General features: G+C 68.4%; 1 protein-coding gene across 7 annotated transcripts in view; it reads right to left on the bottom strand.

Annotated features, from left to right (window-relative positions):
* MEGF6 (multiple EGF like domains 6) overlaps positions 1-13,396 on the bottom strand; it is a 79,345-nt gene that overhangs the window by 13,631 nt on the left and 52,318 nt on the right. For all 7 annotated transcript variants that reach the window (XM_070077076.2, XM_051839687.3, XM_070077075.2 and 4 more), the window contains 7 exons: positions 9,917-10,039; positions 4,320-4,445; positions 3,947-4,069; positions 3,230-3,352; positions 2,926-3,063; positions 829-948; positions 291-413 (listed from right to left, as the gene is read on the bottom strand). In XM_070077076.2, coding sequence (XP_069933177.2) covers positions 291-413; positions 829-948; positions 2,926-3,063; positions 3,230-3,352; positions 3,947-4,069; positions 4,320-4,445; positions 9,917-10,039 — 876 coding nt within the window. The remainder of the gene's footprint in view (positions 1-290; positions 414-828; positions 949-2,925; positions 3,064-3,229; positions 3,353-3,946; positions 4,070-4,319; positions 4,446-9,916; positions 10,040-13,396) is intronic.

Genomic DNA, 13,396 nt, shown 5'->3' with positions numbered 1-13,396 from the left:
CCCAGCCCCTCCCAGCCGCCGCCACAGGGCCAATGCCAGCTTAGGACATGGCCCCTTCTCTCCCCTGCTCGGGGCACAAGCTGGACCCGGGGACCCCAAGGAACTCGCTCTCCCACCAGCTCCCCCTGAGCCCCACAGCAGGTGGCTGGAGCTGGGCGGTCAGCAAGCCCAGAGGAGGGGGACAGGGCGCCCTGGCAGGGGCTGGCCAGCCACGTGTGGGGTACGGGGGCTACTGGAGCAGACCCCAAGGAGGCCGGGACACAGGGCTGCGGGAGGCAGGGGCCGCTCACGGGTGCAGCCTCTGCGGTCCTCATCCAGCCGGAAGCCAGCCTCGCAGGAGCACCGGAAGGAGCCGGCCAGGTTGGCACAGTGCTGCTCACAGCCGCCACGGCCAGTGACGCATTCGTCCACATCTGCAGGCAGAGCCGGGCCGCTGGGCCTGCGCTGGGGCCCCCGCCTGCCCCGCCCCCCACTGGACTGGACTGAGGCCTGGACGGCCACTGAGTGGGCAGCACCTCTTCCTAAGCCCACCCTCCTGCCGCATGGCCTGTCTGTCCGTCCCCCTGACCCCAGGGTCAGCACACCTGTGGACACCCCGCCCGGAGGGAACCAGGCTGAGGAGCTGGCCAGAGAGCAGCCATGACCTCATGGAGGGAGCGGACAGATCAGCGCAGCTCTGAACACAGCAGGCACTCACTCAGTGCCCAGAGGTGGACCAGGGGGCAGGCCGGCCCCTTGCCCACTCCAGGGGGCCAGGGCCAACCCGTGTCGTCCCTAGGGTGGCCCTGCTCCCCTGGCCCAGCCGCCCGTCAGCCAGGCAGGGCTCACCCTCACAGCTGCAGCCATCAGAGCTGAGCCGGTAGCCAGCGTAGCAGCCACACTCGTACCCGCCGGGGCTGTTGGTGCACACCTGCTGGCAGCACGGGGAGGCGGCACAGTCGTCGATGTCTGGGGGCACACAGCAGGCGCCGCTGACACACGTGTCCTCCCCGGGCCCACGCCACCCACACACAAACCCACACATGCTCTGCAAAGTGTACCACAGCACAGCAACACAGGCACACACCTGCACACACACACCTACACACACACCTGCACACACACCTACACACACCTGCACACATACACACCCGTACACACACACACCTGCACACACACCTACACACACCTGCAGGCACACACCTGCACACACCTGCAGTCACACACACACCTGCACACACACCTACACACACCTACACACACCTGCACAGTCACACACCTGCACACACCTGCACACACACCCACACACACACCTGCACACACACCTACACACACACCTACACACACGCCTGCAGTCACGCACCTGCACACACACACACCTGCACACACACCCACACACCTGCACACACACACCTGTACACACACCTGAACACACACACACCTGAACACACACACACCTGCACACACACCTACACACACCTGCACACACACCTGTACACACACCTGAAACACCCACACACACCTGCACACACCTGCACACACACCCACACACACACCTGCACACACACCTACACACACCTGCAGGCACACACCTGCACACACCTGCAGTCACACACACCTGCACACACACCTACACACACATCTGCACACACACACCTGTACACACACCTGAACACACACCTGTACACACACCTACACACACACCTGCACACACACACCTGCAGTCACACACCTGCACACACACCTGCACAGCCACACACCTGCACACACACCTGCACACACACCCACACACACACCCGCACACACACCTGCACCCACACCCACACACACACCTGCACACACACACCTGCACACACACCTGCACACACACCTGCAGTCACACACGCACCCACACACACACCTGCACACACACTGCACACACACACCTGCACAGTCACGTGCACCCACTCACATTGTCACAGCCCCCCACAGTCCTGCTCCTGCACACGCAGACTACGAACACAGGGCACATACACACCCCTGTACACACACATGTACACACACCTGCACACACACACACCTGCACACACACCTGCACACACACCTGTACACACACCTACACAGCCACACACACCTGTACACACACCTGCACACACGCACCTGCACACACACCTCCACACAGCACACACAGCTCCAGGGCCACACAGCCTGCTGTGGACAAGAGGCTGATACAGGGACAATCGGGGCCCCTGAGCCTCAGGGTCTCCCCAGGAAGGACCCACGAAGTCCATGGCATCCCAGTCCTCCTCCCTGGACACAAGTCCTCCTCCCAGGACACCGGCCCTCCTCCCTGGACACCGGTCCTCCTCCCCGGACACCGATCCTCCTCCCAGGACACCAGTCCTCCTCCCTGGACACTGGTCCTCCTCCCCAGCCACCGGTCCTCCTCCCTGGACACCAGTCCTCCCGGGACACCGGTACTCCTCCCAGGACACCGACCCTCCTCCCAGGACACCAGTCCTCCTCCCCAGACACTGGTCCTCCTCCCAGGACACCAGTCCTCCCTGGACCCTGGCCCTCCTCCCTGGACACTGGCCCTCCTCCCCGGACACCGGCCCTCCTCCCTGGACACCAGTCCTCCTCCCTGGACACCAGTCCTCCCTGGACACCGGTCCTCCTCCCCGGACACCAGTCCTCCTCCCTGGACACCAGTCCTCCCCGGACACCGGCCCTCCTCCCTGGACACCGGCCCTGCTCCCCGGACAGCAGGCCCTGCAGTAGGTGCTGGTGCGGGGCCGGAAAGGGTGCTGACAGGGCTGAGGGGTGCCCGCGGCTGACGCCAGCCCGTCTCCTGGGTTCAGGAGCAGGAGGGGCTTCCAGGGCACGGCACCCAATCAGCCCCGGACTCGGGGTCGGCGAATCCCAGGTCTGGGTGCGGCGGGGCAGCCCGCAGGTAGCGCCTCTCACCGACGCAGGTCTTCTGGTCCTGGTCCAGCTCGTAGCCCCGGGGGCAGGTGCACAGCGGCCCTGCGCTGCTGTGGCTGCAGCCGTGGGAGCAGCCGCCGTTGCCGGTCTCACAGCTGTTCACAATCTCCATTTCGACCCCTGCAGAACACGGGTGTGGGTGGGGTCTGCAGGGCCCCACCCTCCCTGCCTCTGACAAGCAAGCACCGCCCCATGGCCAAGGAAGCGTGTGGGATCCCAGGGAACTGTGCTGCTGCCCCGGGCACCCCTGCCCTGGACCCGGCCCCACTGCCCGCTGCCCACTCACGGTAGCACTGCCGGCCGTCAGCTCCCAGCTCATAGCCTGCGTGGCACACACACTTAAAGGAGCCTGCGGTGTTGAGGCAGCCGTGCGCACACTGGGCCACCCCGGAGGTACATTCGTCCACGTCTGTAAGGGAAAGACCACGTGGAGGGGGCGGGGAGGTGGGCGGAGCCTCCGGCTGACCCCACCACGCCGCCATCCTTCTCCCGGGCTGTGGCCACGGGCACATGCGGTCAGGACCCAGTCTGCTGTGCAGGCGACTGCTCCAGCCATGCCCCCTGCAGAGTCTGAGGGGCCACCTGGCTGGGCGCCCGGGGAATGGACACGCTTCAGACGCCGGAAGTCCCTGGGGCTGGGGCGGAACCCCCGAGGCTGCTCGTCCCAGCCCTGCCTGTGTGATGGGCACAGAGCAGGCGGGGCAACCGAGGCGGCAGAAAGTTCTAGAAGCACCAGCCGCTGAGCCCTGACCCTGATACTGACCCCCGGGGCCTCCACCCCCCGGCTGGACGCTGTCCTGTCTCCTGACCAGAGGCCTCCTTAGGCTGCACGGGGACACTCGGAAACAGAACCTGGCCCTTGCTCACCCACGCAGCCTTGTGTGCCCCAGTCCCTGCCCTGCAGAGCCCCCCAGGGGTGGCGCCCGCCCAGCAGGATGCGCTGGGGCGGCCCCGGTCAGCCCTTGGCAGCTGGCTCGGGGCAGGGCGGCGGGGGCGTCCCTACCTTCACAGGCCTTGCGGTCCACGGCCAGCTGGTAGCCCGCGTGGCACGCACAGCGCGCGAGGCCCCGGAACACCTGGCACGTGTGCATGCAGCCGCTGTTCCCATCGGCACACGGGCTTCTCCCTGCCGTCATGGTCCCGGGAGGAGGAAGGGTTACAGAGGGAGGAGGGGACGGGGCTCTGGGGTTCAGGGCACACGTCTAAGGGACGGAGACGCCCGCCGTCCCCGCATCCTGAACCCCCCCAGGTGCACGGTCCGAGGCCCAGCCCGGCGGTCAAGCCCCACCCCCAACCTCTCTGCGCCCTGGTCAGCGAGCTCCGGCAGGCCCGTCCAGCCCCGGCCCCCCGCTCCGTGTGCTGCCGGAGACACTCACGGACGCAGCGCCTCCCGTCCTGCTGGAGCTGGAACTCGGGCCAGCACTGGCAGCGGTGCCGCGTGGCCGTGAGCTGGACACACTGGTGCTGGCAGCCGCCGTTGCCCAGGGCACAGGAGTTGAGGGCTGGGGAGCAGACAGGAACTTGGTCAGCACTGGAGGCTGGCCCGGCTGCTGCTGGCCCCTGCCCCGGTGCCAGTGGGAGCGCGGACGGCACAGGCGCCCCGGGACTCCCCGGCCACTGGGAACCCCGCTGCTTTCCCACCTCCAAGAATCAGAGGCCCTGGGAGAAGACGCCACCCCCCACCCCCCGCCCTGGCTGACAAGCCCGGTTCTGCTTTCCTGGCCACCAACAAGGTCCAACGGGATCGTGACTGATGGCCCACGCTCCCTGCAGGAGGCGGCTCTGCACACACGGTCTTGGTCCTCAAGCCAGGGCAAGGGGCCAGTGTGACACCACCAGGGTGGCCACCATGGTCCCCATCTCCCAAGGGACCCTCGCAGGCCAGGCCAGCCCGCACACCTGACCACGTGATGGACATGGGCACCGGGGAGACCACGGGCCAGCGGCTGGCACCCTCGCCCTCCTGCTCAGACCCCTCAGTGCCCAGGGAAGCCTGAGTCCCCAGGGATGGACCACAGCTGTGCCCACGGCCGATCCAGGAGGTGGGAGGGGCGCTGGGCCCGCACCAGAGCAGCAGGCGGCTTCTTGGCAGGAACCGTGGCTGTGACGGTCTCCGGCGATCTCCGTGTGGTTGGGGGGGGGGAGTGCGAGCTGGGGGCAGGGTGCAAACGCGCGTGCCCAGGGTGCTGAGCCTGGAGCCCTGTGCGGCAGACCGACCCCCGTAACTAAAGCGCCACGGCCTCGGGGCGGGGGGGGGGGACGTGGTCATCCCCCGTGGGCGCTGGCTCGGCCCAGGCTTGGAGGAGACGCTCGCCACTCAGGCCGGCAGGCACCACGGAGGGGCCGGCGCTCTGAGGCCAGGTTCCTGGCAGAAGTGGGAGCGCGTGAGCCACCGCGGAGCACAGAGAAGCCTGGGCTGTCGCCAAGGGCAAGGATCCCTGAACACAGCTCGTCCAAACCCCAGCCCTGCCCGCCTGCCACGTGGGGCGTCGGGGGCCAAGCCAGCCAGTCAGCGCACTGCAGCTGGGGCACTCGGTGTCCCGGCCACCGGCCCTGGCGGGGGCAGACCCGAGAGAACCCATCAGCTTCTGAGCCCCCTCCCCAGGCACTGCCCCCAACGCCGCACTGGCCCTCCAGGCCACACGGAAGCCCACCTGACTCGCAGCCCGGCCGGCCTCACCTGCTGCGCCCTGCCCAGCCCGGCCCTCCCCGTGGAGGCTGCCACGGGCCCCGGCCGGCCCCACATTCCTGGGGGCTCTGTTTATTTGCGTTCACCACACCAACTGCATCCCGGCCGGCTCGGGACGCGTAATGGGAACCAGAAGCCCTTCCTGGCAGGGCCGGGCAGGCAGGGCTGTGAGCGCGGGGCCGAGGAGCAGGCTGGGCCAGCCCCGCGGGGTCCAGGACGCAGGGCACCGTGGCGGGGCTGGAAGGAAGGGGTTTCCCCGAGGGCTTCCCCCGACAGGCACAACCCCCGGACAGGCCTAGGGGCGAGGCCGCCGGGGCAGAGGGTGGGCTGGGGGCGACCAGGAGGGGGCCAGGGCTCCCCACACCCTGCAGAGCCATCTGCTCGGGCCACACAGCCGGCACATTCCAGGGAGCCCAGCCAGGGTCAGCCGCAAGGCCCACGGACTGCCCGATTCCCGGAAAGCCGCAGGAGCTGGTGGCACAGAGATGTTTCCAGCCCAGCTGGGGGACACACACCGGGGACCCCTGCCCGGGGCCATGGTCTCACGCCTGGTCACAGCCCAGCCAGCCAAGGAGACCAGGCCTGGAGGGAGGTTTGGCGCCCCCTGGGGGCCAGCACCCTGCTCTGTCCTCGACACGCAGCCCTCAGCTGCCTCCTGGGGACAGCGTGTGGTCACAAAGCAGGCGCCACCGCAGCCCCACGTTCGTTCCCTCACGTCTGTGATGCCGCACGGGGAGAGGGCCTGCGGGGCAGTGGTCAGCAGGCCTGCTGGGGGCGTGGCTTGGGCCGTCCTGCCCAGGGCCCAGCGCTGCCGTCTGTTTGACGTCCAGGTGAGACACAGCTGACCACACCTGGGGCGCCTGGGTCCTCCCCAAGTTCTTAGGCTGGAGCCCCCCCGGCCCTCGCTGCGGCTGTGCCTGGAGACAGGGTCTACACGGACACAGTCGAGGTTAAAGGCGCTGACCCCGTGGACCGCCCTGCTGAGAAGACACACAGAACTCAACCTCCTTGCTCTCACAGCCGGCCCTCACCGCGAACAAGCTGGCCGGCACCTGCCCTGCGACCCCCGGCCTCCAGAGCTGTGAGCAGATTGACTGGTGCCTGGCGGTGGCAGCCCGAGCAGGCTGACAACCCTGACCGTCTCGTGACAAACGCCAGGTAGGCCAGGTCACCCCATGGCAGCCGGGCTCCTGCAGTCTACAGAGCTGGGCTGCAACTCCAGCTTCTGCCAGCAGAGGTCTCTGCTGCTGGACACCCTTCCCCCCCAGCCCAGTGGGAGGCCTGGGCGCTCAGTGGGAATGGGGCCCTCCCCAGAGCAGGGAACAGCGTTCTAGAAGGCTCCGCCTGTGCCAGCTCGCTCCCCGCTCCTGCAGGTGCACAGCTCCCCACAGGGGGCACTGTTCCCGCACCCGGGACTTGGGGCTTGAGCCAAAGCCAACCCCAGCGCCAGGCATCAGGTGCCATCCAGGGCATCTGGTTTGTCCACCAGGGCCGTGGTCCCCAGGGCGGGCCCACAGGCAGCGGGGCTCACACTAGGGCCCACAGCGGCCCTGCCCACCCCGGGAGCCCGTGGAAGCCCGAGTCCCTGCAGCAGCTGCAGCCCGTCTTGGGTTGGGAGGGGACGGAAATCCCGTCAGGGCCTCCGCGGCTTTGCAGGGACGAGCTGTGCCGGTGCAGAGCCTAGGGACGGGCGGCCCCCCCAGGGCCTCCCCTCTAACAAGGAGCTGAGGGGGCCGTTTCGAGCCCCCCCCCCCAGCCTCCTCTGCGTCTTCCAGTTCCTCCAGGGCCCTTGAGCTGGCACTGCCTCGACCGCTGTCCCCCCACGCCCCGGCTCCTGGGGACGGCGGCTGTGGCCTGGGCGCCCTCCCCACACCCCCACCCCCAGTTCCACGACTCCTTCGAGGCCCCAGGCCCGAGGCCCAGGAGGGAGCACACAGGGGGATCCCAGCAGGCTGGGAGGCTCTGCACAGCTGGCCACCAGCTGCACCACCTGCCGCACAGCTGGCCACGGGGGCGCGCTCCCATGGGACTGCTTCCTGTTAGCATCTGCTAAGGATCCGCGCGGTCTGGGTGCAGAGGGTGCTGCTGTGACCCAGCACCAGCCCACGCCCCGCACCCGGGACCCGGGGTGGGGGGTGGACGGAGGGCTGCGGGGGTGGGGCGTCACACTTCCCAGGGGCTGGGCATCCAGGCCCAACCCTCAGAGCCCTGGCATGGACTGGGCAGTGACCTCCGGGGGTTGCAGCCAAGACGGGACAGGATCCCCCGCAACAGGGGAACCCTGAGCCACCCCCCAATCCTGGGCCTGTCTCGGGTCCACTGCAGCCAAGGGCGGTCCCTTTGGATCAACGTCCCTCAGCCTGCCTGGGGAGCAGCCCCCACGTCCATCACAGCTGCTTCTCAGGCCCCACATGGAGGGCTGTGGACAGGGGCCCACGCTGGCCACTCCCAATGCCGATGCACTGAGCACGCCACCCACAGCTCAAGGAATCCCACAGCAGAGTGGGAGGCCACCAGGGGCCGGGGACAAGCAGGGACAGAACGCCCTTGGGAGCCCCGGAGCGGGGGGGACATCAGGGTGGTGCCAGGCAGGGGCGGCCAGGGGACAGGGCTGATCCCGCCACAGGTCCCAGCCACCCCCAGGGACTTCTAGGGAGAGAAGGTGCTTCCCCAGTGCCCCTCGGCCAGACCCTGGGGGGCCCCGGTCACCCGGGCGGTGCTAGCCGACGGGAGGGTGAGCTGGTGTGGGATCCCTCTCAGCAGACAAATGACCGGCGGTGGCAGCAGAGTGACAGCCCCGGTCCCCGGGTGTGTGAGGACTCGCAGCGACCACACGGCAGCACACAGGTGCGTCTCACAGGTGCTGCCAGGCGCAGCCAGGAGCGGGCCCAGCACCGAGAAGGCCGTGGAAGTCCCTGGGGCTCCCCCTGCTCCAGTGGGGTGCACAGTGCCAGGGCTGATGCTGGAGGGGCTTCCAGGACCACCCGGGGGGCCCTGGCACCTGACCTGACAAGCACCACCAGCCCAGCCTTCTGGGGCCCAAGCGCCCACGCAGCACTGGGCGGGCACCAGGCCAAGGCCACCCCTGCCGGGCTTCCTGAGGCCAGCAGCTCAGGGCTAGCCCCAGCAGCTCAAGGTTAGCCCCAGCAGTTCAAGGCTAGCCCCAGAAGCTCAGGGCTAGCCCCAGCAGCTCAGGGCTAGCCCCAGCAGCTCAGGGCTAGCCCCAGCAGCCACTCCCATCTGCATGTCCTTCACAGATCCGCCCTGGTCCTGGGCCCGTCCGGGGGCCTCAGTGCAGGCACGGGGGGCACATGGACGGTTTTGATGGAATCTGGGGAGCAGCAGCCCCGCTCACCACGGGGTCTCCTCCACCTGGGCCAGCCCAGGGAGAGCCCAAGGCCATGGCCACAGGCCGGTCCTTCCAGGGGCCTCAAGGTTGAAGAGCCCCCCCCCCCCAAGCTCCCAGGCGCCCCCTGCAGGCAGCAGGCTGGGCCACAGCCCTGAAGGCTGGAACCTCCCAGGGAACATCTCAGCATTCCTGCATCTGTTTCTACTTTGCGCCCCGCCCGCCCCAGGACACGTGAGTGTGGGCTGGCGGGCCGCCGGGCCCCATGAGCAGGGACCAGGACGAGGCTGCTCAGAGCCGCCTGTGGCCACTCCAATCACCACGGTGGAGAGAAGGGGCGACCCACCCCCACCTCCCAGAGCCTCTCAGGCCGGACGGCGGGGTCAGCCCCGTCCCCAAGCCAGCCGGGACAGGGGCACTGCAAACAGGACAGCTGCCGGCCTCCCCCCACCCTGGATTCTGGGGTGCAGCCCCTCCCCCGGCCTGGCTCCTGGCCTCGGGGACACATGCAGCCCCTCCCCCAGTCCTGCATGGTAACCAGGGCACCATCCACACGGCGAAGACTGTGCAGAGGAGACGGAGGGCCGCGGTCCTGCTTCCCAGCTCCCCCTCTCCCCTGGCTCCAGGGGGGGGCACCGGCAGGCCAGGGCGCCTGCTGACCACTGCAGATGGCCCGAGCCTCACAGCGGGAGTCAGTGTGGCCACAGGGGGTGTGTGGCCCAGCTCAGGGTCGGGTCCTTCCTCCTGCCTAGGCCTCGGCTTCCTCACCTGCAGGGGGAGCTGCCGTGCCCTCCCAGGCACAGCTGCCAGCCAGGGCGCCCAGGCCACCAGGAACGACGGGCCCCGGGAGAGCCCATCGGGCGTCGCAGTCCAGGGCACGGGGACCCGACCCCCGCCCAGACATGAGCAGGCCGGGCAGGCACCTGCAGGACACTCACCCAGGCAGGTCCTGCCGTCCGTGTGGAGCCGGAAGCCGGGCTTGCACTCGCAGAGGTAGGAGCCTGGGGTGTTCACGCACCTGTGCTGGCAGCCGCCATTGTGCGCGAGGCACTCGTCCACGTCTGGGTGGGAACGGGGAGAGGGTGAGTAACGGCGAGCGCCCACCAGAGCTGGTTCCTCCCGCCCGGGGCCGGCTGGGCAGGAGCAGCAGCCCGCAGCACGGTGGGGAGAGGCCGGGCTCCTGGGCCCAGGTGCGGGGGGCGTGGCAATTCAACACCCGCGCGGCCCACAGCCAGGAATTCCCATCCCTACTGCACCACCTCCCGGTGCCTTTCACGACTGAACCGGGGACACAGCCAGAGGCTCGGGGCGGTGCCGGCCACTCTGCTGGGGCCGAGAGTCCAGGAGGAGACGACCCTGCTGGGGCCGAGAGTCCAGGAGGTGACGACCCCGCCCAGGCTGAGGAATGGGCACCCCCTGGAACCTCGGAACATGCCCTTGTCTGGAGGCTGCAGATACGGCCAAGCTGGACAGGGAGGGGCCTGGACCCCGTGGTCAGTTTCCTGAGGGGTCACAGTGAAGACCAGGCACAAGAGGGAGCCGGGCGGCCAGGAGCCATGCATTGTTGGAACCACAGAAGCCAGGGAGGGCCAAGGAAGGACCCTCCCCACGGCTTCCGGGGGAGAAGGTTCCGTAGGTGCCCTGAGCTCAGATTCTGGCCCCCAGACCGAGAGGGAAGAGGCTTCTGTTGTCTGATATCCAAGGGGGCTCACGTGTGGGGTCTCCGTTCCCCAAGGAGGACAAAGCAGACACTGGCCAAAGGTGGCGGAAGCAGCCCAAGGCCACGGCCAGCCTGCAGATGCCCCCGTCCGCCCCGGCTCACCCCCTGCCCTCACAGCCCTCCACCCCAAGTGCCCTGAGCAAGGCAGGCTGGAAGGAAGGGGGAGGCACAGGGGCTGGTGGCTGGGGGGCCCTGGGCAGGGCCGGGCACTCCACTTCCACGGAGCCCCTCCCTCCGTGACCACACGACCGCCTGCAGGCTTGGTCACAGCAAAGCACCGGCCGGAAGCAGCGGGGCCAGGGCAGAGGCTCCTGGGCCCCTCCCCAGGGCCAGAGACCCCTCCCCACCTTCTGCGGGAAGGCAGCTCGCAGCCGGAGGCAAGTCTTCCTCGGACACTTGTGTGTGCGGCCCCAGGTGGGCCCCTCCCAGCCGGCGGGAGAGACCCACGGAGGGGACGGGCAGGGGCTGCACTGGCCAGCACTGCCCAGACAACTCCCCAGGGACCCTAAGGTGAGCATTCCAGCACAGCTCTCCTGGGTGGGGCTGAGGCCTCGGGGTGCCTTGAAACACCAGCCTGGGTGCACTGTGGGGCAGCCCTCCCTGGGCCACGGGGACCAAGGATGACCCACAGAGAGGCCGCGATGACAAGAACCCACCTGCCCAGGGGCTGCAGGGAGGCGGGAAGGAGGCTGCGCTCGGGCAGGGAGAGAGGTGACCGCAGGCCACGGCTGTCACTCAGGCCGGTAGCACCTCAGGCTGCCAGGCTCAGCGGCCAGCAGGAGCAGTGTGGGACACCTGCCATCAGCCCAGAGGTGTGTGGCTGGGGCCCAATGCCAAGGCTGTGGCGCAGGCCCTGACTGCTAGCTGTGCCTTGGTGGGGACATTGGGGGTGGGGCTGGGGGCGTGGTCTCTGCTCAGAGCCACCGCTCCCCTGGGAGCAAACCCTAGGACTTCCAGAGCCAGGCCCCTGCCCAGGGAGGGGTCTCTGCTTGGGACCGCCAGGGTCATCTGGCCCATGCACAGGCCACGTCCACTCTGAGGAGACCCTGGGGTCCCTCCTCAGCCCTAGAGCTGCCTCCGACAAAAGGCTGCCAGCAAGAGCAGGAGCGCTGCGGAGCCACAGCGTCACCGTCCCAGAGCTCGGCAAGGGGCTGCGGCGACGGTGGAAAGAACATGAACGCCAACGCTCAGGGGCCCCAGAGCCGGCGTCGTGGGCTGAGCCGCCACCTGCGACACCAGCATCCCTGGTGGGCACCTGAGCCCCGGCTGCTCCACTTCCCATCCAGCTCCCTGCTGATGCATCTGGGAAAGCAGTGGAAAATGGCCCACGTCTGGGGCCCCAGCACCCATGTGGGGGGCCCGGAAGAAGCTCCTGGCTCCTGGCTTCAGCCTGCTCCAACCCTGGCCATTGTGGCCATCTGGGGAGTGACTAGCAAGTGGAGATCTCTCTCCCTTTCTTTGTAACTCTACCTTTTAAGCAAATAAAATAAGTCTATAAAAAAGAGGCCCCCAGCAACCCAATGAAACCAGGAGACAGATGGCCCAGGGTGCAGTGAGGGTCTCAGGACCCGGCTGGACAGGGCAGGTTGGCAGCACCCAAGGAGGGGGCCCAAAGGGGTGCTCGGGTCCCCGACACAGCGCGGGGCACAGAACACAGTGCAGGGCACGGCAGGTGCGTGGTGAGAGCTGATGGTTCCATAGCGCCCCTCACCATCAGCTAACAGCGCAGCCGAGGGGACCTGGGCCCTGAGGGCAGGGATTCCGAGCTGTCCTCTGAGCCCTGGCCAGCCCTGAGCTGGGTCCTCCACATCTCCCAGGCCAGTCTGGGAGCCCATGCCCAGCCACGCCCCTGGCACTTGGAGGAGTCTGTGGCCCTCAGGCCGGCCTAGGAGCCGTGGTCGCTCTGCAAAGAACCCTGGGGGCGGGGTGGGGGGGCTGGCACGTGGTGGCCCTGACAGTCACAGGGCTGTCCCTGCTCATGCCGGTCTCTGCCAACCCGCCAGCCCTCCTGCAGCCCAGAGCAAGCATCCAGACCCCAGCGTCCCCCTCCCCTACCCAAGGCTCAGCCCAGTGTCTCCCAGCCCCACTGCCTCTGGAACACACAGGCCCTGGCCAGCTGACCTCCCGCTCTGCGGACGAGGCCCCTTTGGGCGGAGAAACAGCCCAGAGTGGTTACCTGGCCCTGTCCACTGCTCCCTCCAGGGCCCACCTGGTGGCAGAACTGAGCTGTGCTCAGATGGCTCCAAGGACCCCCACAGGCGCCGTGCCTGCAGCTGTGGTCCCGGGCGGGCGCCCCGGGCGCCCCGGGCACAGCGGCCTCCAAGGACGCCTGAACAACGCACCCCAGGATGCCCACGGCGTCCCCCTGGGCGCATCCCAGCCAAGGGCCGCTGCAGACGGGGTCACGGCACAGGTCTGGAGACGCCAGGTTACCGTGGTGTCGCGGGGAGGGCACAGGGTCAGCCCAAGACCTTAGGGGCCGAGAACACAGAGGGTGAGGATCCGGCAGAGGCCAGGGGGCACGCGTGCTGCTGGCTTTGAGGACAGAAGGGGGCCACAGGCCCAGGAACGCAGCAGCCCCTGCAAGGGGGCAGCAAGGTGTGGACCCCCTCGGAGCCCCCGGGAAACCCGTCCCGAGGACGCCCACAGCGGGTGCTGAGCTCCACAGCGGCCGGGCCATGAATCCACGCGGCTCTAA

Source organism: Oryctolagus cuniculus, chromosome 7, assembly GCF_051225735.1.
Source record: "Oryctolagus cuniculus isolate XC-2025 breed Fujian yellow rabbit chromosome 7, ASM5122573v1, whole genome shotgun sequence".
Classification (NCBI taxonomy): domain Eukaryota; kingdom Metazoa; phylum Chordata; class Mammalia; order Lagomorpha; family Leporidae; genus Oryctolagus; species Oryctolagus cuniculus.
Note: the sequence above shows the minus strand (reverse complement) of the source record. Positions and strands in the feature narration are given on the sequence as shown.